The sequence below is a fragment of the Nanorana parkeri genome, unplaced genomic scaffold (genome assembly GCF_000935625.1).
Source record: "Nanorana parkeri isolate BGI_ZX_2015 unplaced genomic scaffold, ASM93562v1 scaffold493, whole genome shotgun sequence".
NCBI lineage: Eukaryota > Metazoa > Chordata > Amphibia > Anura > Dicroglossidae > Nanorana > Nanorana parkeri.
In genome coordinates, this window is record NW_017306761.1 from 1080616 (window position 1) to 1104621 (window position 24006).

General features: G+C 44.6%; 2 protein-coding genes across 2 annotated transcripts in view; both read left to right on the plus strand.

Annotated features, from left to right (window-relative positions):
- The window catches only part of LOC108790708 (erlin-2), a 29978-nt gene extending 21011 nt beyond the window's left edge, over positions 1 to 8967 (plus strand). The window contains exons 9-15 of the mRNA XM_018561021.1: positions 2800 to 2891; positions 3933 to 4022; positions 5060 to 5139; positions 6380 to 6579; positions 7223 to 7269; positions 8441 to 8523; positions 8929 to 8967. Of these exons, the coding sequence (XP_018416523.1) occupies positions 2800 to 2891; positions 3933 to 4022; positions 5060 to 5139; positions 6380 to 6579; positions 7223 to 7269; positions 8441 to 8523; positions 8929 to 8967 (631 nt within the window). The remainder of the gene's footprint in view (positions 1 to 2799; positions 2892 to 3932; positions 4023 to 5059; positions 5140 to 6379; positions 6580 to 7222; positions 7270 to 8440; positions 8524 to 8928) is intronic.
- A 3152-nt stretch (positions 8968 to 12119) lies between these two features.
- Positions 12120 to 24006, plus strand: part of PROSC (proline synthetase cotranscribed homolog (bacterial)) — a 12225-nt gene continuing 338 nt past the window's right edge. The window contains exons 1-7 of the mRNA XM_018561022.1: positions 12120 to 12245; positions 14494 to 14601; positions 16619 to 16654; positions 19744 to 19819; positions 20745 to 20879; positions 20958 to 21100; positions 22231 to 22329. Coding sequence (XP_018416524.1) covers positions 12156 to 12245; positions 14494 to 14601; positions 16619 to 16654; positions 19744 to 19819; positions 20745 to 20879; positions 20958 to 21100; positions 22231 to 22329 — 687 coding nt within the window. The 5' untranslated portion in view covers positions 12120 to 12155. The remainder of the gene's footprint in view (positions 12246 to 14493; positions 14602 to 16618; positions 16655 to 19743; positions 19820 to 20744; positions 20880 to 20957; positions 21101 to 22230; positions 22330 to 24006) is intronic.

A 24006-nucleotide genomic window follows, 5' to 3' on the forward strand; every position in this document is an offset into this window, starting at 1 on the left:
GGTAGCTCCATTAAACCCTTTCTCCCCATTCTTAGAATGAAATAGACATTCCACGGGGTTAATATTAAACCATTATGGAATGCTGAGGGCTGTTCTAGTATTACCACGGGGTTCTCTTCCTGGGATGAAGCACACTTGATAATGATTGATGATGTGGAGAAGTAAAGGAAGGAGCCGATTTGTCATAATCTCGGCAAACCATTTCACATTTACGTTGTAGTGTACATGGAGGCAGATATAAAAGACTTCAATTTAATCCAGTGATGTATACATTAGACAATACTTAACGTCTCATTTTTAAGTAGTACCTCCATTTGTCTTTGTAATAGCCTCAGCCTTCAGGCTGGCAGAGAAAGGGGGAGCAGTGTAGGCCAGTCAGGCTTTACTGCACTGTACAGTGTGCTGAATCTAACCAATGAAGCTTGCTGGTTGGATGAGAGAGCACAGAGATGACTTACTCATGGAGTTGCTGTTCCTCTACTATCCAATCGCAGTCCTGCCCAAATTGTAATACATAAAGGAGCTGTAGAGTCCCGGCATATACTCTCCTGTTGTAACATCAACATAGGAATACATACTAGAGTTGTTTTTCATCATACAATCAAAGCTTACTTGAAAACAATCCCTTTTATGTAGTGAGTGCCGCCTTCTATCTGCCCATCGCTTTCATCAACTTCCTGGATTCCCAGTGTGCTCTGTGTCTCTTTTCCTGCTGCTTGATGTGATTCAATCTCTATTTCTCGGACTACATATCCCAGCAAGCAATAACAATGTTTCCTTGTTCAGACGTTGAGTTGTAGTTCAGACATCAGGCTTAGAGTGGTGACACAAGGAAGTGCATATTCACAGAGCTGTGTGAAATTGTGTCACTGCATTGGGGCATCTTCAATAAGTAAGTCTACAAACTTCTAGATCAGTGGTTCTCAACTCGTGGGTCGCGACCCAAAAGTGGGTCGCGACACCCTCTGCAGTGGGTCGCGGCGTCATGTCTGAATAGACCGGCCTGAGACTGAATAGAGAGGGGGAATTTGTAGGGTTGAGAACTTGAGAAATGTTCTAGATCAAAAGGTAGCTAAACTTCGGCCCCGCAACTGTAGTAAAACTGCAAATCCCATAAGGCATTGCAAGATTGTGACAACCACTGGCATGACTCCCAGAGGCAGAGACATGATGGGGGTTGTAGTGTGGCTGGATGGCCGAAGTTTGACTACCCCTGAAAATCAATATAGAAATACACATTTGTTTGTTTTAGTTTTTACCAGAGATAACTTTAAGTTTGATGGAGAAGAGGAAATGGTCAGGACCTTCTATGGCAGGGGTAGCCAAACTCCGGCCCTCCAGCTGTGGTGGAACTACAAATCCCATGAGGCATTGCAAGATTCTCACAGCCACAGGCATGACTCCCAGAGAGATGCATCATGGGATTTGTAGTTTCACCACAGCTGGAGGGCCGGAGTTTGGCTATCCCTGTTCTATGGAGTCTGACAGAGGTGTCATCTGGATCAGATAATGAGATGAACAGAATGACAGATCTTTGGGCAGACCAGACAATTCACACGTGTTGTTACCTGCCTCCGTACCCATAGACTTGACCCAATGCTTCTATCCAAACCACTGCAGACCATCACCTACTTTTCTATATGGATTTCAAGCTGTCTTTGATGGAGTAGAATGCTTTTGTAAAGGGTGGAGTCAGTTGGAGAGAAAGTTTTAAGTGCGGAAATCTAAAGCCATATGTACTAGTTCCAGGTTTTTATAAGAATTCTGTAGGTGAGACCTCCTCAGGCAGTTTGGGAAGAAGTCCTGGTTCACACCTGGTCGTTTTACAGCGCTGATCGAAGCGCTGCAAAACGCTCAGTCAAGTCCCATTATGTTCTATGGGCATGGATCCCACCTGGGCGTATTTCAGCGCGTTGTGACACGCTGAAAAACGCCCTACGCCCAAATAAGTAGAAGAGTTTCTTTGGGGCGTATTTCCGCGCGTTTCCATTGGTATTCCCGAGTGTGGCTCGGGGTTAACAAAGCGGTAACCCTGAGCCACACTCGGGAATACAGCGTAGGACTTACCTTGTCCGCGATCCCCGCTGTGTCCTCTGGCGGCTGCCGACTTCAGGGTTGCGTCCCTTGCGAGCGGCCGGGTTGCAGGGGGGGCGGAACCGGCGGGAAGTTTGAAAGTTAAAACAATATAGAGAAAATAAAGGAACATTTTTTTAAAAATCACACCGCCAGTGAAACGCACATTTCACTGAACGGAAAAACGCGCAGAAAAAACGTGCCTATGCTATGCCCAGGTGTGAATCCAGCCTTAAGGACTTAACCCAAGTTAGTTCTATAAGGAGCTCTTTCTCTAAACTCTTTTTTGTGACGAGTCTCTAGTTGGGCTGTACGACTCCAGGATTTCTCAGTTGTACAAGCCAAGAATTTTTCAGAACCTGCTAATGAGGTCACATTGCAGGAAACTGGTTTGCTGGACTCATAAAACCAATGGATATTTTATCCTCTACTACAGCATTGTTGAAGGGACAGATGAACCCACCATGTCAAGGCTCTACCGTCCTGTTGAAGAACAGACGGAATTATGGATAGGGGGCCATGGTCAGAAATGGTTGAGGGATCAACAGCACCTTGCTTTTAGCTTGACAACAGAAGGACAGCAGTTGGTTGTAGAAAGGTCCAGCAGGGACAGCTTAGAAAAGCAACCAACATTTTTTCTTAAAGAAATATGTCTAGCTCTAGAATGACGGTTATCTTCTGCCATCTGTGTGTCTCTACATGACTACTTGTGTCTTTGATTTACAGGGAAAGCGAAAAGACCAAACTGCTCATTGCTGCCCAGAAGCAGAAGGTGGTGGAGAAGGAAGCAGAGACGGAGAGGAAAAAGGCTGTGATTGGTGCGTCACCGAACACTGAATTTCAGAGGCTTTAACACTGTCAGCCATTTTATTGAATCAACAGGAAAAGTCCAGCTTGAGGCCATGAACTTTATTAGCCAGAGAAACCTTTTTCTGTGCTCCCCTCTGTTACGGAGCGTCAGCTTCCCTGACTTGTGGGATAAGCCCTGCCCTACTTCACAAGGGCATCATTAGGACACTGTAACTATACAGAGGGATGACAGGTGGGCAGGAATAAGTCTCAATGCCAGAAGTCACACCCTTAGTAATATACTATATGAAATAGGAATATATCAATTAAGAGGGGAATGGTGAGAGTTGTTTCTGACTAACAAAGTAGATACCGCTCACCTTGGGGTTTCTGCTTCTAGGCAACATTTTCCCTTTTAAAAGTTTAATAATTGTAGTTCAGGTCTGCAACTAATTATTTTTATAATTGATTAGTTGGCCGATTTTTTTTTATTTTTTTCAATCAATCGGATAAAAAAAAAAAATCAAATAAATACCGTCCTTAACTCTAAATAAAATGCACAAATGGAGTGTTACAAATATAAAGTTTACTTCAGAAGAAAACTGCATGCACAATTTTTTTTTAACTTTATTTTTAAAGTGGATTTCCCCGTGTTTGTTCCTTCAAAGGCCCTACGAGACCAAAAAAAAGTATCTGCTGATTTTTGCCCGAAATTCTCATAATATATTAATGTGGTCTGACAACACACAGCATTTTTGTGGACTGAATGGTGTCAGCCCTGCCCAGTTGGCTTCCTCTTAATGTGCAACTGAAGCCAAAACTTATTTTCTAGTTTTGGATAGAGTTGGGAGGGATTAGAACATGCCAGGTTTTTTGGGGGGCAGTGTTTGTGAGCCTGTTTGCCTATGATATATTCTGTATATACAGGAAGTTCTCTGTATGCTGTAGTCCTGTATACAGATTTAATAACGTTCTTATAAGCAAGTAAAACTTTATTTCAGCATTCCTCCAGATCTCAGTGCTTCATCTAAACACATAACCAACAAATATTTCCCTCTCTGGTAATACAGAGGCAGAGAAAATGGCTCAAGTGGCAGAGATCAAATATGGACAGAAGGTTATGGAAAAGGAAACTGAGAAGAAGATTTCTGAAATTGAAGGTAAGTGACTCTTCCTTTCCTGTCAATTGAAGAACAAAAGTGTGGTATGTGGTACCAAACAAAAGTGTCTTGTGCCTTTTTTTGTTTTCAAACTTCTGCATTGATATATTCTTTTTTTTAAGGGATGCACAGATATGATTTTCCCGTTATCTAGTATGGGTACTGATATTTTTTTTTCGGTACTCGCTGATACCAAATACCGATTCCGACATCCTGAGGTACCGTGGGCCCGAATTATCAGGAAGCCAGTGTTCTATTGAAAGAACACCAGCTTCTTGGTCCCTTGCCAAGGCATCATGGCTTCCTGACCAATCGGGAAGCAGGGCGGCGGGTCATGACGTGCTGCCCGGCTTCCTGATTGGTCTGGAAAGCCAAGCTGACTAACAACAAGTGAAGCATTCTTCCTAGCTAATCAGGGAGGCGGGTCATGACCCTCCGCCTCTCTTCCTGTTTTGTCAGGAAGCCGGCTCAATGCTCCCTCGTGGCACTGCCAAGTCAGAGGGAATATCCCTCTGACCGGAAGTTCTGGTATCGGGGTAAGTATTGGAGCATTTGGTTGGGTACAAGTACTCGCCCAAATTCTCTGTATCGGTACCGATACTAATATCGGTGCATCCTTACTTTTATTTTAGTTCAATACATTTTTATTAAAGTGACACTAAACCAGGAGTTCAATCTTAAAAGTACATTCAAGTTCCTTAATGGTCCCTGTGTGTGTGTTGTAAGGTAGTCACTGCTCCAAGCTCGCTCATGTGATAGACTATAATCGCAATACAAATTGGTAGGGATGCACCAATATATCGGCCACCGAAACATAGCGGCCGAAAATGGCACTTTTGGCTAAATGCCGAAAGTGCTTTCTTTCCTCCCCGCTGGGCGCTGCTCTGTGTCCCAGTGGGGAGGAGAGAAAGTGACAGCCGGCCGAGCAGTTGATCAATATTTCTTTGGCTACCAGATAGGAAGATAGATCCCTGAAAATTGCTGGGTATAATTCCACCATAAATGTCTTCAGTTTGTAATCATTTCCTTTTCCACAGATTCTGCTTTCCTGGCTCGAGCGAGGGCAAAAGCTGATGCTGAGTTTTACACATCGCAGAGAGCAGCTGAGGCCAACCGGGTAACATTTTCGTTCTCCTCTCTGTGTATCTGCAGACGTCTCCTCCTGTGTATATCTTACAGCCTCATTCATCTCTGTATATGTTATGTACCGTCTCTGGTCTTTTTCTCCATATTATTTCGCTTGCTGCCTGTTGTTATTGCTGAGAGTGTTTACATGTGCAATCAGAGCTGGATGTCTCGGAGGGTCTGCTTTTTCAGTCACCGCACCCTATAAAATATGCAAATTATCGAGGCAACCCAGTCCTAAAATGTAAAAAAACGGCTTGTGGTCCCTCCAAAATTCTTACCAGACCCTTATACAAGCTTGTTGTCATTGCTGAGAGTGTTTGCATGTGCAATCAGGGTTGGATGTCTCGGAGGGTTTGCTTTCGTCGACTATTCGACGGAGCTCAGTCCATCTTTATTAAGACACTTGATAAAGATATCCTGAGCTCCATTGAAACGTTCACAATAAAATGCAGATGCCTTGACTTTTCTGCTGCAAGACCCTTGAGTGCCTCTATACCTACTTTGGATTTAACTTTTTCGCTGCCACCGACGTATGGCATATGGCAGAACACAACTTCTTGCAGCTGGCCACGTCAGTATGCCATACATCGGTGGCTTTAGCGACTATGAACTTACACCAGTATGGTTCCCCTGACAGTTCTATGTGAAATAATAGCAGCAGCTAAAAATAATAGCAGCTGACGATAGACCGGCCGTTTTTTTACAGCGGCCGGCCCTGAGGTGGTTAAAGCAGAACTCCAGGCAATTCAAATCGTAACCCTTGCATTGGGGCTACCCCGCAGTGCAAGGGTTAAGTACTCGTTTTGTCTAGGGAGCCAAAAAAAAAGTTATACTGACCCGAACCACAATTCCGGCTTGCTCGTGGACCGGTCCTCCCCCCTCTGTTTCAGCAGTCTAAGGTCCTGCAAGTCATCAAATCCTATACAGTGTATAGGACATGAGGACGCTGAGGGACATACCATCGCAGCGGAGGAGGAGACAGGCTGGAGGGGGGGCGGTGTAGTAGCCAGCCAGGATCACGATTTGGGTGAGTATGGGTTAGCCCATGCAGTGCCACGGTAGCTCCACTGCAAGGTTTAAGTTTTGATTTGCCCAGAATTCTGCTTTTAAGTTGTTTTATCCATTGTTTTGCCCAAATACGATAAGACATATCTCATTGATAATCATCTCTGTTTTTCATTTCCTTTTATCTTTTCTATTCCAACTTGCTGTTTCACTTTTCTCTACAGGTGAAGTTAACTCCTAAATACCTGCAACTCATGAAGTACCAGGCAATCGCATCAAACAGCAAGATTTATTTCGGGACTGAGATCCCTAATATGTTTATGGATAGTACAGGTGGACCCAGCGCCCCTTCTGCAGAGCTGCCCCTGGACGAGTCTCTTAACAGCCAGGACTCATTTTCAGAAGTAATGGAGGAGTCCAATTTGTAGGAGTTATTAACGCAAACAATGAAAAGACAAAATCGGACATTTTTTTTCTATTAATGTGAATTTTACAAGTGAGCTGAGTTGTTCCAAAGCGGAAGATTATTATTAATATTTTTGTACACGGGTTGGCTGAAGCTTGATTGGAAACATTCTGAAGTTTTATTGTTAGTAGTGATATATATATATCTATATACAGTCTCTAGGACCACTAGGTAGTGCATCCAGTACCGGGATAGACCTTCCTTCTTTTTTTTTTTTTATTATTATTTTGGATACAGCATCAGAACTTTATTCCACTAGACACAATACTGTAATGCTGCCAGCGGAGTGCAACTTCAACGACAAAACAGTTTTGTATTAAGGTGTAGTTTATATTTTGAAGATATGAGATACATAGAAATCAGTATGCATCTTGTCTACTATACATGTTATGTACAGTGATGGGAATTTATTAAAGATTACTCCAGGAATTAAAAAAAAAAAAATCTTAACCCCTGCAGTGCACTGCAAGGGTAAGTGCCCAAAGGGGTCAAGTAAAGCAGATCTACTCACCTGATCCTCGGTCCTGCTGGGCTACTAGAACTTCTTCCCCGTGATCCATCGGTCTAAGAACCACTGATAACATCACATCCAATGCATTAGACGTGAGGATGCCGTGGAACATTTACTGCCGCAGTACCGAGGATCAGGTGGGTATATCTGCTTCATTTGAGACCCCTTGACATAATGAGCACCTAACCCTTGCAGTTCGGGGGGAAGCCCTACTGCAAGGGTATGATATTTTTTTTAAAGTTCCCGCAGTTCTTTAGGACTGGGACAGAGAAAATCTGGAGCAGTTGCCCATGGCAACCAATTATCTTCTAGCTTTCATTTTCAAAGCTTAACTGAACAAGCTGAAGATGGAAGCTGATTGGTTACTGTGCAGAGCTGCTCCAGATTCTGCCTCCTCCAGTTTCAGTAAATTCCCCCCAGTGGTTGCTCAGCCTTTTTAGACTTGTACACGTTTATGGAGATGCGAATCAATGTATACCTTGTAATCGGGAGCAGTCATGCACTCTAGCATGGGCACGGCAAGTGAAAACCTTTGGGAATCATGTATTGATGCCATAGTCCTTTTCTTGTAATCTTTTCTCTTGTAAACCAGCAGTCTTCGCACACATTCTTATACATGTGTGGAGGCCTCTGATTGTCATGGGACCAGTGGCCTGGGGCTCAATCTAACTTTAGGGCCCTGGGAGTAGAAACGCTTTGTAATTCTGCTATACCTATAAGCTGCAGTGTTGATTTGTGCAAAGCTGCTTCTATTGATGGTTGTGATTTCTTCATATCCCATCATTGACCGTTCCTTTCTGGGGACATGTACTTTCATTTGTTATGGATTCCATTTACCAAATGATGAATGTAACACGTTCTGGGCTAGCTCATGCCTTGTCCTATTGTATACAGGTATTTGGAGTTCGTGACAAATGCAAGACAATCAAATGAAGTTAAACAAGCACTCCAGGGAAAATTATTATTAACTCTTACTGCAAGGGTTAACTGCTCGTGTGTGTCTAGAGAGGAATATAAAAAAGTTACTCAGTTGATCCTTGGAGCCGGCTTGCTTCTAGACTGGTCCTTGAAGCCTCTCTTCCTCCACTACGGTTGTCCTTGAGTCATCACATTCTATACAGGGGGGAATTTATCAAAATGGGAGCAGATAGAATGTGGATCAGCTGCCCATAGCAACCAATCAGCTTCTCTCTTCAGTTTGTTCAGTTAAAACTTGAAAATGAAACAAAAAAGCTGATTGGTTGCCATGGACCGCTGCTCCAGATTTTGGCTGTTCCAGTTTTGATAAATTCCCCTCATGGTGTATAGGATGTGAGGAACGCCTAGGGACATTTCATTGCGGCAGCGTAGGAGAAGAGAGGCGTTCTGTCACGGCCGGATGTGGGGACCGGGTGAGTATAACTTTATTTTTTTCCTCCCATGACTTGCAGTGGGGGGGGGGATAATTAAGGGTGTGTAAGCCTACTTCAAGGGTTAATAATAATTTTCCGGGAGTTCTGCTTTAAATATCCCTGCAAGCAGCGCACACTGAGTACTGACCACCCTACATAAGGGCGACCTAATCAGGCAGCTGATACCCCTGCGCACATTCCTCGACTCTGCCTTACTCTTGTGTTGAATGTAATTTATCTGTTGTAATGGACAATGCCTTTCAGAGTGTTTCCTCATGCTTCGAATGGTTAGCCTGGTGACCATCATGAAACTTTTATTCAAAATAACACTAAAGACAACTTTTTTCCAAATGTCTCTCATGTGTGTCTTTCATTAACTTTCCATGCATCCTCTTCATTCTATAGATCAGTAAAAGAGAAATAGAGGATGGGATGGAGTTTTAGTTCCAGCGTCATATAGAGATTGTATGTTACAAAGAATAATGATGAAAGTAGAGAAGAAACATTGAAGTTAGATTTTTGGAAGATGGAACATGTGCGTCTTTAAGTTTTTCACAGCTGGGAGGTGGCCGCCGTTGCGTGCAGGCGTGGTGGGCGTACTCAATTGCTATGGATGGTGCTGGTTTCCATTAAAACTGTGCTGCTATCAGGAATGCAAGGAAAGGGCTTCGGGGGTTACTCTCCCGCACCCCGTCCTTCTCAATCTTCCTATCCTGCACACCACTTAGACCCCCCTACCTGCTCACCTCCCTCCATTATTTTCCTCTGCACCACTCAAAGTTTCCCCATAATCAACCCCCAGCTCCTCTGCATACTGCTCCCCACGATGCATTCCCCCCAGATCATAGCACATCCCTTGCCATCTGACACACAAACACCTCTTTCCAGTCATACTGCATCCCTCCCTGGCTACTTTGTCCTCAAATTAACCCCCCTCACCTCTGAGTCACAGTGCATCCCTCCCCAGCTGCCTCACTCCCCACCACGATGCATCTCATCCTTCCAAAGACTCCCTATCCCCCCTACTTACAGCGCAATCCCTTTTCAGCCACTCTTTCCAGTCACAGTGCATTCCTCTCCAGCTACTTCACCTCACACTGTCACCCCGAGTCACAGGGCATTCCTCCCCAGCTGCCTCACTCCTCATCACAAAACATCTATCCCCCCTGCTTACAACTAGACATGGGCTCGATGTTCGAGTCGAATTGCTAGGGTGTTCAGCGGGTTGTTCGGCCGCTGAACACACCGCAATGCACTGTTTGCATTGGAGAGCCCTGAGTGGGTATACCGCAGGTCAGGTGCAAGACTTTGCCCAATCAGGGCTCACTGCTAGGTCCCAGCCCCACACTATATAAGGCTGCTTACACGGCACCCTTATGTAGTGTTTCGCTGGAGTTAAAAATAGAATGGTGCTGTCAGTGCAGTGTACTGAAGTGAAAGCTAACTGGTGTCAGTGTAGTGAAGTATCAGTGCTTTATACAGCATTTAATACTATATACAGTACTCTGTACTGTATATAGTATTATTTCCTATGCTGTATATGCTCTGTCTTTTTTTGTGTGTGTGTCAGTGGTGTCACTGGTGTTTCTCCTGTGTCACCGGTGTTCCCATTTATTTATTTTATTTTTACTTTTTTTCAGCAGCAGGTTCTTTTGCTGCCTCTTTGCTATTTCCCCTTCTGTGGTTTTTTTTTGTTAAATTTTTTGATTTTGTTTTTTTTATTTTTTGTTTTTTTTTATAATAAACCATTGTACAACAGTTTATAGTGCACCAAGCACCACATTCGATAAAGTATTGCACCAAAGCACCAATTTCCCATCCCACATTATCTAATAAAATAGTGTTATAATAAGCCCCACATCATGTCTAATATATTATAATGTTATAATAAGCCCCACATCATGTCTGAAAGGCAAACAAGCAGACAGGTGTGTGTGATTATATATATATATATATATATAAATATATATTTTTGAATTGTTACAGCAGAGCCCAATCCTGCGCTCATCAAGAAGAGTAAAGGTGGCCATACACCTTACGACCATCGCACGACTTTCGTTGTGCGAAGGTTGTAAGGTGATAAAAAGTTTGTACAACCGGCCCATCTTGGACAGGCAGATCGTACTTGCGATCATCGCAAGTCCTCCCAGCTGATGGGAGGGCTTGCAGATGATTGCAATGGTGAGCGGGCAGTGTGCGCTTGCGGCTTTCGTCTTGCGATTGCGCTACCAATCCCGGGTTTTCAAGCGTGCTTGTAATATGAAAATCGTGCGATCGTACAGTAAATGCGGTCGCACCCTGCCCATACACCTTGCGATTATCGTACGATCGCAGGATCACCTGAAAAAGAGACACCAGAATGTATCCCAAAAGTCTCTAACCTTGTTCCGAGTGTCCTAAAATGTGGCCTCTTCATACAAGCTGTCTTCCCAAGCAGTCGTGTACAAGATTAAGGGAAACCAATTACCGGCAATTTAAATTTCATTTGTTTTCTTTACAAATGTCATTTTTGCTGCAGCAGGTTCTATACATCGTACAGATCCGCCACTTCACAGGCAGTTTAAGAACATTAAAGATGCATATATGCAAAAAATACCAGTTCTCACCTGAGCAGGAAAACGTGTGAAAAGGTACATGAGCTTCTTTGGGCAGTTAAAAGCGTGTTTTTGTCCTAAAGACTTCAATGAAAACGCGCAGCAGAAGCCCGTTGCACATTTTTGTGCCTGTTTGAACGCGCGTTCGTCCAATGCCTGCAATGTGTCATACGCTGCCAGTCAAAACACACGTCTTCATGTACGTGCTCACAAAAGCGCATCAAAATGTGCACAATGCACATAAAAGTGCAAATGACCTCACACTGAACATGCGGGTACAGACGTGTTAATAAACAGTTACGCTAATATAATGCAACATAAAACTGTATAACTGCCTCTATTTCATTCTCCAGGGTCCCTCCTTTCAGTAAATATATAATGTGGGGGTGGGGGAGGGGTTAAGTAATGCCTAAAATGTGCATTTTAACGTGTGCAAGAACCGCAAAAACGGGTCTGGGAGCAAAAGGGTTAATCACCATGCCCCCAGACTTGGGGTTGATCTACTACAAACAAATAGGCTGTACATTTTGCAGGGGAACTTGCACTTTGCAGGGGAATTCTTCCTTATCTTGGTGAATGTGGTGAAATATCACTGCAAGGAAGATTAAGAAAAAACAGTATTTTTGCATGTACATGATTGGGTGATGAAAGTCAGCAGAGCTAAACGAAGGAATGGAAACTTCCCCTGCAAAGTGCACATTCCTCTGCACAGTGAGCAGCCTATTTGCCTTTCGTAAAATAATCCTTTACAGTACTACGAGGTTTCTTACACAACAGTGTACACAGCATGGGCTCCGCTCGGTCACGTGATCTGTGATGTCATCCCTCTCTGCTGTAGCATTTGCCAATAAGAGTACCTCTAGTGCATCTGCCCCTCTCAACATGGCCGCTCACTCCTCTTCCTGTCATCTCCATATTCCCGCCCCTCACCGGGAATAGGGACGTTTGATTGGCTGTTTATAGCAGACGTCTCACTCCATTGGCTGTACGTCGTATGCCGGGCTGTGGAGTGTGATGAAAGGGAAGTAACGGAGTAGAATGTGGAGGGCAGGCATGTCAGAGGAGATAGGGAGAGCTCTGGTCTGTGTGCGGGAGAAGGTGCAGAATGCTGCGGCCAAGAGAGCGCAGGTGAGGAGAGCCTGAGTGATGTGTACAGGCCGGAGTGTTATGTCTGTGTATGGTCAGCTTTATGGAGGTGTGCCATACACACACAACATGAGCTCCCATTATGTCCACACTGCAGAATTTGGGGTCCATTCCACAATGGCGGATAGCAGTAACATGCTGTAACTGGATATCGCACGATACAAGAGATGTTATTCCTCTTCGTGCGGTATACTGACACTGGTCATACTATCAGCAGCTATAATAGGATACAATCCTACACCCAGCTATACCATGGACCGGGAAATCTGCAAAAGTCTGGAAGACCTTCGAAAATAAATAAATGCACACTCATTATTAATAATACAAAAAGTCCCATTTTTCATTGGAGCCTGCAGAGCATTGCAACCATGATCATTGGATTGGTGTGTGCAATGCTCTGCCTGCTGCACACTATTCCTCCCAGCCCCTGTCCACACCAAGACACGGGCTTCCAGTTACGGGATGGGAGTAAGTAGAAATGAACTACAAGTGGTGTAACATCAGTAGCGGCACACAGGGGATGCAGGCTTCCCCGGGTGACACCATCAGAGGGGGGTGACACCAAAATGACTGACAGTGATGTTGGTGTCACCCCCCTCTGAAAAGTCAGGCACTTGGTCATGGACTTAGACCCTGACAGCTGCTCAAGAGAGGAGGGGACCCGGCGGCATTCCTTATCCTGCCGGATGAATGTCCTCTCTTCCTCAAGATGGGGGTTTGCTGGCAGCACACATTAGGTTAAGTGGCCAAAGTGGGATGCTAATACGATATGCCAGTACAAGATGGATTCTACATGGTTGTTATGGGCACTGCTATGTGCACAAATCATGCCACCCACCATGTGCATTTATCATTTAAAACTGTACTGGTAACTGGGTTGCAAAGTGACAGGTCCTCATGACCCAAAACATATTTCCCTACTCACTTATTCTCCCCTTTGCCAGGTATCCTCTGCAGGAGCACAGAGTCTAAGCCAGGGGTGGGCAACGCCGGCCGTCCAGCTGGGATTTAACTACAAATCCCAACATGCCTCTGGGAATCATGCCTGTAATGGTCAGCCTTGCAGCGCATTATGGGACCTGTAGTTCCACAACTACTGGAGGGTCAGAGTTGGCCATCCCTGGTCTAAGCATTGTGTAAGCTCTGTGTCGTTGCTTTAACAGGGTTAATGACCTTCTACCCTCCGTCACGTGATAGAGTTCAGACCTGGTGGGTTGTCCAAAAATTGTATCGTAGGATAAATTGGAGATTTAAAAAGACACCCCAGCATGTGACATAGGGATGTATTTATGAAAAAAAATTGCAGAGCTATTCATTTTGTGATGGTGTGTGCATTCATTCTGTGCAATTGAGGCAAAATCGAATGTTCTTGGGGTGTTTTCTCTCCATGCCGAATGATATTGATTCATAAAGAAAAGAGCGAATCAGGAAAATACCACATTATGGCTACTAGATGGCGCTGGGGAGCACAGGGAATACGTATTTGTTTTAGCGCCATCTATTATTATGATTATTATTACATAGTATTTATATAGCGCCAACAGTTTGCGCAGCGCTTTACAATATAAGGACATTACAGTCACAATACAATTCAAGACAAGATGGTAAGGAGGGCCCTGCCCCTGAGGGCTTACAATCTAAAAGAGGAGGGGGAAATATTTTTTGAGGAGCAGCAGGTGGTCAACAGTGTAAAAACAGTGTAAAAAAAAAAACCGGGTGGTCAACTAGTGTCAAGTATCTAGTGGCCATAATATTGTGTTTGCCTGATTCGCTCTTTTCTTTATGAATCGGTATCATTCCACCTGAGAGAAAATATCCTAATAACTTCCAATTTTTGCCTCCATTTGTACAAAACCAATACACGTGCTGTTTTATAGAATTATTAGCTGAGCACATATTTTTTATAAATACTTCCATATTGTGACATGAGGCAGACCGTTTTGCAAATATCTCCGCAGCTCCTCTGAGAGATAAAACCCGCTGACTGCGTTGGAATATTCTGGATGATTATCTATTTTCTATGAGAGTGCTGAGGGGATCCCCCATTGCTTGTCATACAGCACATGTATTTCAAAGAAACAAAAACAAATTATAGGACTGTCTCCATGAACTGTCACAACAAGCCGAGGTTTACTTCACAGCTTTAGGTTCTATTTGCATATTTCTAGTTCTTTATACATCTGTATAGACCGGCCTGGCCATAATTCCTTATTTGTCATTTTGTTTTCAGGGTCTGCCTGCGGTGCAGCCTAGATTGGTGGCTGTTAGTAAAACCAAACCTGCTGACGTGGTGATTGAAGCTTACAAACACGGACAACGATATTTTGGGGAGAATTATGTAAGTTACTTAGTATATGTATGTATACTGGAGGTCTGGTAATCTGGATCTCCGGGGGGGGTTGAATAACCTCCTCTGCACTGCAAGGGGAAACGTGACACTAAACACAGGCATTAAATCCTAAAAATGCATTCAAGTACCTTTTAAAAGAGAGCTATGGGGTAATTGCTTTTCCCCATAGTTCTCTTTAGGGTCACGGGAGGACATGTACTAACCTCCTGACCCAAAGCTCAGTATGTAGCAGGCTACAGCTAACTGTTTACTGAGCGCGTTGCACCCGGGATGGATCCCGACAATACTGTCAAGAACCACCCATCTGTCTGATTGACAGCAGACTCTGCCTATCTAGAGGCAGAGCCAGTTGTGCCCGCCTCCTCCCCCGTCCGTTCCTCCAGTCAGTGCTGGAAGATCAGAGGAGGGAGTGGGGTAATCCCTGCGGCGAGCGGTGACTACAGTCACGGCTCTCTGCAGGGAGATGATGGGGAAATGAGTGAGCATCGGTATTCTCTCACCTCCTGGCCAATAGAGCCGATGTGTGACGGTTTCAATGTCACACATTGGCTCTGACTATGAGGATGAGTGAAAATCACTCCTCATAAATCTCCTTTTAACTACTAGCAAAAATGTATCTTATTTGTGTATCACTCGGCTGTAGATCCTCAAATCATCTCTGAATTGGTGCTGACACTGTCCTTCCTTCTGGAGGGTGACTACTTTTGTTCCCCATGGTCCCTGTGTGTGTGTTGTAAAGTAGCCACAGCTCCAAGCTCCCTCCCATGATGGACTCCCAATACTAGTATCGGTGCCGATACTGAGTATTTGGGCCAGTACTCACACTGGCCCAAATGCTTCCGATACTTATCTCGATACTGTAACTTCCGGTATCATAAAGCCGGCTACATGCTTCCTCGTCAGCTGGTGAAGAGTGAGCTTGAAGCCGGCTTCACAGGGACAATGGGGAACAAAATTAGCCACCCTACAGAAGGAAGGACAGTGTCAGCACCAATTCAGAGATGATTTGAGGATCTACACCTGAATGATGCACAAATAAAGGTCCCCACACACCTTACGATAATCGCAGGAAATCCCGCGATCGTACGATTATCGTAAGGTGTGTGGAAGCCGTGCGACCTCTACTACTGTAAGGTCGCACGATTTTAAACTTACGAACGTGTTTCAAAACCCGCCGAGCATCGTACGATGTTCGGCGGGTGTGTAGCATGTTTGTGAGATAAAAGCCGGACGGGCCGGTGTGCGCAAGCGCACAGGGCCCGTTCAGCATTGCGGTCATCGGAAGCCCGCCCCTCAGGGGGCGTGGCTTGCGATCATCGCAAGTACGATCTGCCTATGCAAGATCGGCAGATCGTACGTTTTTTTAAGTACCTTACAACCATCGCAAGACAAAAGTCTTGCGATGGTTGTAAGGTGTGTGCCCAGCCTTAGATACATTTTTGCTAGTAGTGTCCTGAGTTGTTACTGTCACTGTAAGCTCCAGTACTACTAAAGTGAACCTGTGGTCAGATCAATACACTAAAGTTTTTAAAAATTCTTATCAAGCCGTAAAGGCGATTTTTAACAAGCCCTCAGTCATTTCTGTATCTATAAGCATTTTGCAGAAAATATTTTTTTAGGTTTACAACACAGACATTGAACTCTGAGCTGCTAGAGATATGTGGAGAGCAGACTTGGCAGACCTGGCTAGTTAATGGCTATAGTCTGAGCACACGTGCACTTTTGAAGCCTGTTGGAAGTCTGCTTTGTTTACAATGAAAGTCAGCAGTCCCGTTAACATCTGCTCACCCCCCATTCTGGAACTGAAGAGTTCTTTAAAGGATTCCACAAAGCTTGCTGTACCCACTGCCCTTATACAAGCCGGAGCCTAGGTGAGCAAAGGCTGAGTCTATTACCTGCACAGCTAGGTCTCATATAACCCGCTTTACTACAATACCTTTCATATATTTTAGTCTGCAGCCAAAGCTTGAAGGTCCTATAACAAGAAAAATGTTTTGTTTTCCAGGTCCAAGAATTATTGGAAAAGGCCACCAATGCTAATGTAAGTTGGTTTCCTCTTTTTTCATTTCTACATAATAGTAATCTGTCCATTTCACATCATTATGTTGTATTTTTCATTCTGTTATGTTTGTGTTAGGGCTTGTTCACACCGAAAGCGTGTGCGTTCCACCGCGATGGCTGAGAAACTTCCCCTGCGTTTTGGGGTGGGAGGGGCGTGGCGGTGCATTGTATTCAATGGCACCGCTTCCACGCCCCCGCCCGCAGTGCGATCATCTGCAACGCACACGCTTTCGGTGTGCACAAGGCCTTAAAGGCTGACCTGTCGCCGCTCCATGTGTCAGGCGTTCTCTATAATCAGAGCATGTACTTATCTAATAGAAGTTTTCTTATTTTTCCGTCTACATTTCCAGATCTACTTAGAAATGGTAAATTGTCCACTTTCTAAACATAGAACAATCACCTGTCTATTTACACAAACTGGCTGAATAATAAAACAAAAGGGAAAGAAGTTATTAGTATAATTTATGTATAGAAATCATTCAGAATGCTGCTTTGAGAGCTCGGAGTGGGCAGATAAATGACGGGGAATTTATCAAAAAACTGGAGCAGACAAAATTTTGAGCAGCTTTATACTGCAACCAATCAGCTTCTCTGTCTCATTTTCAACTCTTACCTGAGCAAATTGAAGAGAGATGCTGATTGGTCGCCATGGGCAACTACTCCAGATTCTGTCTGCTCAGGTTTTGATAAATCCCCCCCAGTGTGTTTTTTTTCAGGTAGTGTACACCTCTGGTCATAGCTCTGCTCTTTAAGGCACAGTCCACCTTGTACAAACATATCATAAAGCACACAGCAAAGATCTTAGATCTTGACCATTGTGTGCTACCTGCAGAAGGAAAAGGATGCCAAGCACAGAAACGGGAGTACAGCCCAGGGGCAACCCCTGCTGTTGGGCAAACCTCCTAACTGTAAAAGGCCGCTCAGTCACAAAACAGTGCATTGCTTGGATCTAGTTAGAGCCGTGAGTGTTTACCTTTCTGTCACAGCTTCAATTTCAACACTACTTTTTCTTTTCCTGTAATGGCGGAGGGAATGCACACGGGCTTAGCTATGTGTGGGGACACACTGGGGGCTCCAGCTGCCATTGTGATGTGCTGGGCTACCTGTCTCTTTAATGAGGAATGGGCTACCTACAGACATTCCTGCACTCAATGTATCCATTACTGTATATGCTCCAAGATGGAGGCTCTCATAGATTAAAGTTAGGACCACATTAAACAAAGATGCCTTGACGAGGCAGTGCGGCTTCTTTTTGTTGCAGGCTAGCTGGTAAGTGTGCTGGGAAATGCTTTCTGTTTGTACTGTGGAAAGCCCTTTCATGTGCACCTAACTTCAAACTCTAGTTCTAAATTGATTTGGAACGATTGCCATTTTGTTCTGTTTGTTGGCTACTATCTCCAAATGCATTAGGCAGACTTATTTGGGCATACGTCAACAAACATCAGACAAGCGCCAGCTTTTCCCGCCGCAGCCCACTGCACTACTACAGATTGGCACGTCTCGGGGGTTTTTGCAATCAGGCATTTGTCCTTTTTCTCTCATGTTTGTATGGCAGCCACTGCATCTTCAGTCCGTGTTCTCCAACTTCTGCAGAGTTGGCGTTGCTGCATCCTCTGGAGCTTGTTTTGGTTGCTTGAGAGGCTGCATTGTCTTTTTTTTTTTTTTTTGCCTGGAGATGGTAGGGGGGAGTTATTTTTGTTCCACCTTTTAGGATCTAAGATCTCCGGTATGTCCTTCAATAAATAGAAGAGAAAATAGGACTTTTTGTACTTCCATGAAATCTTTTAAGATCTTGACTGTTGTTATAGCGCCACCTGCAGGAGCACTAGGTACAAAGTAAAATGCAGCCCAGTGGCAGTCCCTGCTGGTGGCCAAGCCCCCAGGGGTAGCCAAACTCCGGCCCTCCAGCTGTGGTGACACTACAAATCCCATGATGCATCTCTCTTCGGCAGTCGTGGCTGTGAGAAGCTTGCAATGCCTCATGGGATTTGTAGTTCCACCACAGCTGGAGGGCTGGAGTTTGGCTACCCCTGTGTTAGAGGCAGCTCAGTTAGTTAGAAAGATGCAACCAAAATTGGTGATAGAATGAACAAACAGAGGCGATGGTGCTGTGTCCTTAAAAGAACACAGAGAAAAGGATTTTGCAGCAAGTGCAAACAATATTATTGAGTTGGGTCATCAGAAGCTGGAGTTGGACTTTACACCTACATGGGTGCCATCAGAATGGGTCAGGTACCTTGACCAGCTCATTGTCCGTGATCCTGTGGCACTTGGATTATGTCTCCCCTCCCTCTGATGTCTGTGGGTTGCTCCAGGTGCCTGACAGGACAGTTTTGTAACCTTGTACTGTTTTGAGAATGTCCAAGTTGCTTATTATCGGGATGCTGAGCTAATGATAGAACTCTGCTGGGTCTTGATCACCGGTCTTACTGCTCACTGGTGGGTTCAGGATGATTCTCTAATACATTGCCCTTTTCTCTTGTCCTTCCTTTTGTGTATTATCCCAGTTCATTGCTCAGACTAATGATCAGTGGCATGTTGGTGACTGATCCTGGGTTAGCCTTAGGCTCATCCCAGCCCGTTTAACAAAAAACTGTGACCACCACCCTCTGGCCCAATCATTTGCGAAGAGGTGCATTCCCAGCCCCGCAGATATCGGAATGACCCATCCCCTTCTCTGCAACTGCCACCACTGATTGGGCTGGAAGGGGGAGTGGTGGTCACAGGTTTCAGCGGGCTTGGCCAAACTTGTGTGAACTGGGTCTGCACCAAGCCTAGGCTCTCTATTGGTGACATGCTGAGATTTACTGTAGAATAGATTGTTACATTTTAGACACAGGGCACGTTTAGGTGTTTTCAGGGCGGCTTTCAAAAAACAATAATTTTTGGTGCCGTTTGCGGCCTGAAAAATGCAATGTCACAAATGGGAAATGTGAGGTGTGACTGAACACTGTGGGGACACATCACTGACATTTGCTTCATTTGCCACTTAACAGTTTTAGTTGTTACTGACAATGCTGGAAATGGGCATTCCATAGCTAACATTGCATCTCTATTTTTCTTCTACAGATTTTGTCATCCTGTCCAGATATTAAATGGCATTTCATTGGCCACCTGCAGAAACACCACATCAACAAGTTGGTTGGTAAGACTTTTTAGAATGTGACTGCTCCTGGTTGGGGACAGTAGTACCATGAACGCATTAACTTTTATAAATAGTATTTATCATCTGCCTTGTTCCCCAATGACTGTACATGCCGTGGAAATACTTATTGTACCCAAAGTCAAATGTTTGGCCAGTTAAAATTGGGGAACTGCAGAGGTGTTCATAGAACTGAACCTATGGAAAGCTTTTTCATGACAAATGTGCATTTACACATTTTATAGCAATAGTGTGCCCATTCCAGAACAGGCAAGGCAGGGATGGAGGGGGGTGTTGGGGTGGAATCTGCAGTGGTGATAGTGTGGGTAGACCTACATGTGTAATCACTGGGGGTCAGCATGCCAGTGCAGTGACGTGGAAAGGGCAGGTGTGCATGAGGGGGAGTCGTGGTGAGACAGCCTGCTCCCGCAGCTGTCTGAGTACCCAAAGAGCGACCGCATCTGATTGGATGTAATTGCTGTCTGACCGACAGGGAATTTCCCTCACTTTGGAGAGATTTCTTTTCACTTCTTGGGTGTCTACAGGAAGTAAATGAAAATCTCCCCAGTGAGACACAGATGGCAAAACAAATCTAAAAGGTGTCTCAACCATTCCCTACTGTATGTTTGTGTGTGTATATTATACAAAATGACTGCCTTGCACCTACTCCAAGAAATTACTCGACTCATTAACATTAGCTGGATTCAACTAATAGTTTGTTTGAAGGAGGTCCGATTTCATATGGAGCACAGTGACTCTGGTGTGGCTGCTCTCAACAAAAGCGGGGGTACATCTAAAAAGTGGGGACTTTAAGACTCACCGGTGTTAATTATTTGCAGGATGAATAATGAAATACACCAGGATCAATAGAACAGCAAAATGCTGCTTTCCATTAAGTTGTTACGTTTTTCTTCCCCCCTTGTTCTAGCCCTCCCAAACCTTTACATTTTGGAAACTGTGGACTCTGTAAAGCTTGCTGACAAAGTCAATGCTTCCTGGCAGAAGAAAGGATCCACCGAGAAACTGAAAGTCATGGTACAAGTCAATACCAGCAGTGAAGAAAGTAATTCATCTCTGAGCTTAGTACTTCATGATTTCTTCTGTTGGAGTTATCCGATGCCTAATTGATTTTATTTTTCAGGTAAACATGGTCTGTCTCCATCCGGAACTGTAGATCTGGTGAAACATATCAAGGAGAAGTGTCCTGGTTTGGAGTTTGTGGGACTTATGACCATAGGAAGCTTTGGCTATGATCTCGGCCAGGGTCCCAATCCTGACTTTCAGGTATGTGCCATGTCTCTGTTGAAGGATGATGATATATTATACTGCAAGGGGTAGGCAACCTCCGCAATCCATCTGTGCCTCTGGATAGCTGTCAGTCTTGCATTGCCTCATGGGGCTGTGCATAAATGCTTGGTGCCACAATGCATGGCAATGCACCGGATCTATGTACGTACAATGCTTTGCAGGGCCAATAATTGTGACTTGTACAGTAGAGCACAAAGCACCACAACACATACCATGCATTGTGGTGCACCGCCCGTTGTGGTGCACTGGCAGTCCATTGAATGTAGTGTAACGCAAGACGTGATGCATGTTAATGTGTGTGCATGAACCTACCACAGAGGAATGCATAAGTGTGAATGGGCCCATAAAAAGGTGGACTGAGCTTCAAATATTTGATTTAGTAAAAACTACATGGTGTGAAGTGTAGCTAATCTCCCCAAAAACACAAATGTAATATCATTTAGCTTACCACTCCCTATATATAGCAGCTACATTTGTTTTTTTTAGGCTTTTTTTGTGCTCCAGATCTTTAAAGAAGAACCGGTAAATAGGACAACTTACCCTTGAAGAGGGGTTACCCCCACACTGCAAGGGTTAAGTGTTAATTTGTCTAGGGGCTCAAATAAAGCAGATATACTCACCTGATCCTCGGTGGTCAGTGCTTACCTCTCTCCGGCTGTGGAATGCTCCTCACCATCCTCACGTCTATTGTAGGTCAATGGACCTGTATAAGCAGTGATGGTGTTGTCGGTCCTTAGACAACCAGAGCCCCAGGGGAGAAGAGGCTGCCAGGAACAGTCTAGCAGCCAGGAGGGAGGTGTTGGGACCGAGGATCAGGTATATCTGCTTGATTTGAGCCCCCTAGACAAAATGAGTACTAAACCCTTGCAATGCAGGAGTTGCCTCACTGCAAGGGTATGGTTTCTTTTTGTTTTTTTATGGCCGGTGTTCTTCTTTTACATGCCAACATTTACATAAAAGCCATTCCTTTATTGCTGAAGCTAAAGCTGTGATGGAATATCTGTTGACTGCACTTCAAGCTTGGTTTAGGGTTTGGTATTTGGTATTACCTTGGCTTCATATCTGTTCCTCTACATGAACCGTTCTGTATGTTCTCCTTCCTGCAGCTGCTGCTCAGACAGCGTGAAGAGGTGTGTGAGAAGCTGGGGCTCCCTGTAGAAGCCGTGGAGCTGAGTATGGGAATGTCTTCTGACTTTGAGCATGCAGTAAGTATAGAGCCTATTTTGACTACTGTAGCCCCAGGGATGAGAGGGTCACAATGTCTAGTAACATTTCTATGCTCCCTAGTACTCTATAACAGGGTTTCTAAACCTTTTTTCAGTCGCGGCACATTTTAAATATATGCAAAACACCCCAGACTAAAAACTGTAAATGCAAAAAATATTTTCAGAAATGTAAAAAAAAAGACAGTATGGCTCCAAAATCCATACCAGATCCTTACCGGAGAGAGGAGTCTGGTATGGATTTTAAGGAAGGACCCCAGGCAAAAACACAAAGTGGAGCCCGCTTGACATCAGCGCCACCTGCTTTCACATGAGGGAACCCCTTTCTTATCAGAATCCCCCCTTCACATCAAACATAAGGAGTTCTTTCACATCAGAATCCTCCCTTCACATCAGGTGTCCCCTTTACATCAAACATCAGGAGCTCTCTTTCACAACAGAGTCCTCCTTTACATAAGGAGCCCCTTTACATCAGGGTGTCCCCCCCCTTCATTTCCGAAGCCCACCTGCACCGGTACAAAAAATGCATGAGATTATGCAAACATTTTGAGGCACCCCTTTGAAAGCCAGAAGCCACACCAAGATGCCACAGTATGCCAGTTGAGGAAGGCTGCTCTGTAAGGTTTGGACTTTGTGACAATTTTCTGTACGTTTGGGAGAAATGTGATCAGTTGCTATTGTGGGGTAAGAGCTGCGCACCCCGCTCACCAGCAATGACCTGCCTGCATTGCATAGTAAAGCACAAAAAAGGGTACCCCAAAAGAGGAGCAGTAGTAGTAGTAGTAGGCCCTTTTTAATAGCAGCCTCTTAGTAATTGTTGACTCTGAGAGCAGCCAATCTCTAACCATGTAAGAGCAGTCACCATCTTCTCCATATTCACCCACTTTTCACAATGTGCATTGGAGGCTGGCTGGAGGACGTCCAGCACCATCTATCTCTTTCCTCCCCAGCCTGACCATCCCTGACCCTGCACCTTTTTTCTTTCACTGGATTTCAGGTTTTGTTTTTGTTTTTCAATCATGCGGGCTGAGTGTCACATGTTGGCATCACCATAGCTTCTTGTTTTCAGGAAGCTCTATACAGCACCCTGCTGGCCCCTCACACAAGTCATGGTCTGCCTACATGGAATAGAGAAGCACCGAGATCCAGTGTTAACCTCAATACAAAGTTATGTAATGCAAAGCAGAAAGCTTTTATTTAATAATTCATTAGCATGTTGATAAGGAGGGGGAAGGAACCAGGGAAGGTGAAATATAAGCTGATTTAAAGGATAAAATAAAACCTCTCGTATTTTTGCATATATCTACTGCTAGCAAACAGTAGATCTATGCGAAAACATTTTAAAAAGTTTACAAAGGGGTTCAAACGTATCTGTGTCTCCGCCGCAGATCTGAAGATTCTCAGGCGGCTGCAAAGGATGATGGGGCGGGCGCATGCACAGCTCAGATCTTCAGCTGGGAAAAAGAGGAGAGACGCAGCGTAGGTCAATGCAGCAGCGTGTACCCGCACAGACTCCGTGGGACAAGAAGAGAGAGGAGTCAGCGCTGGATCAGAGACCCGCACCAGCTCTGAAGGGATTCCTGAAAGCTACTGGAAAGAAGAAGATCGGATCAAGAGGCATTATTTAAGGTAAGTCCTTACACTAGCATGGGGGGGGGG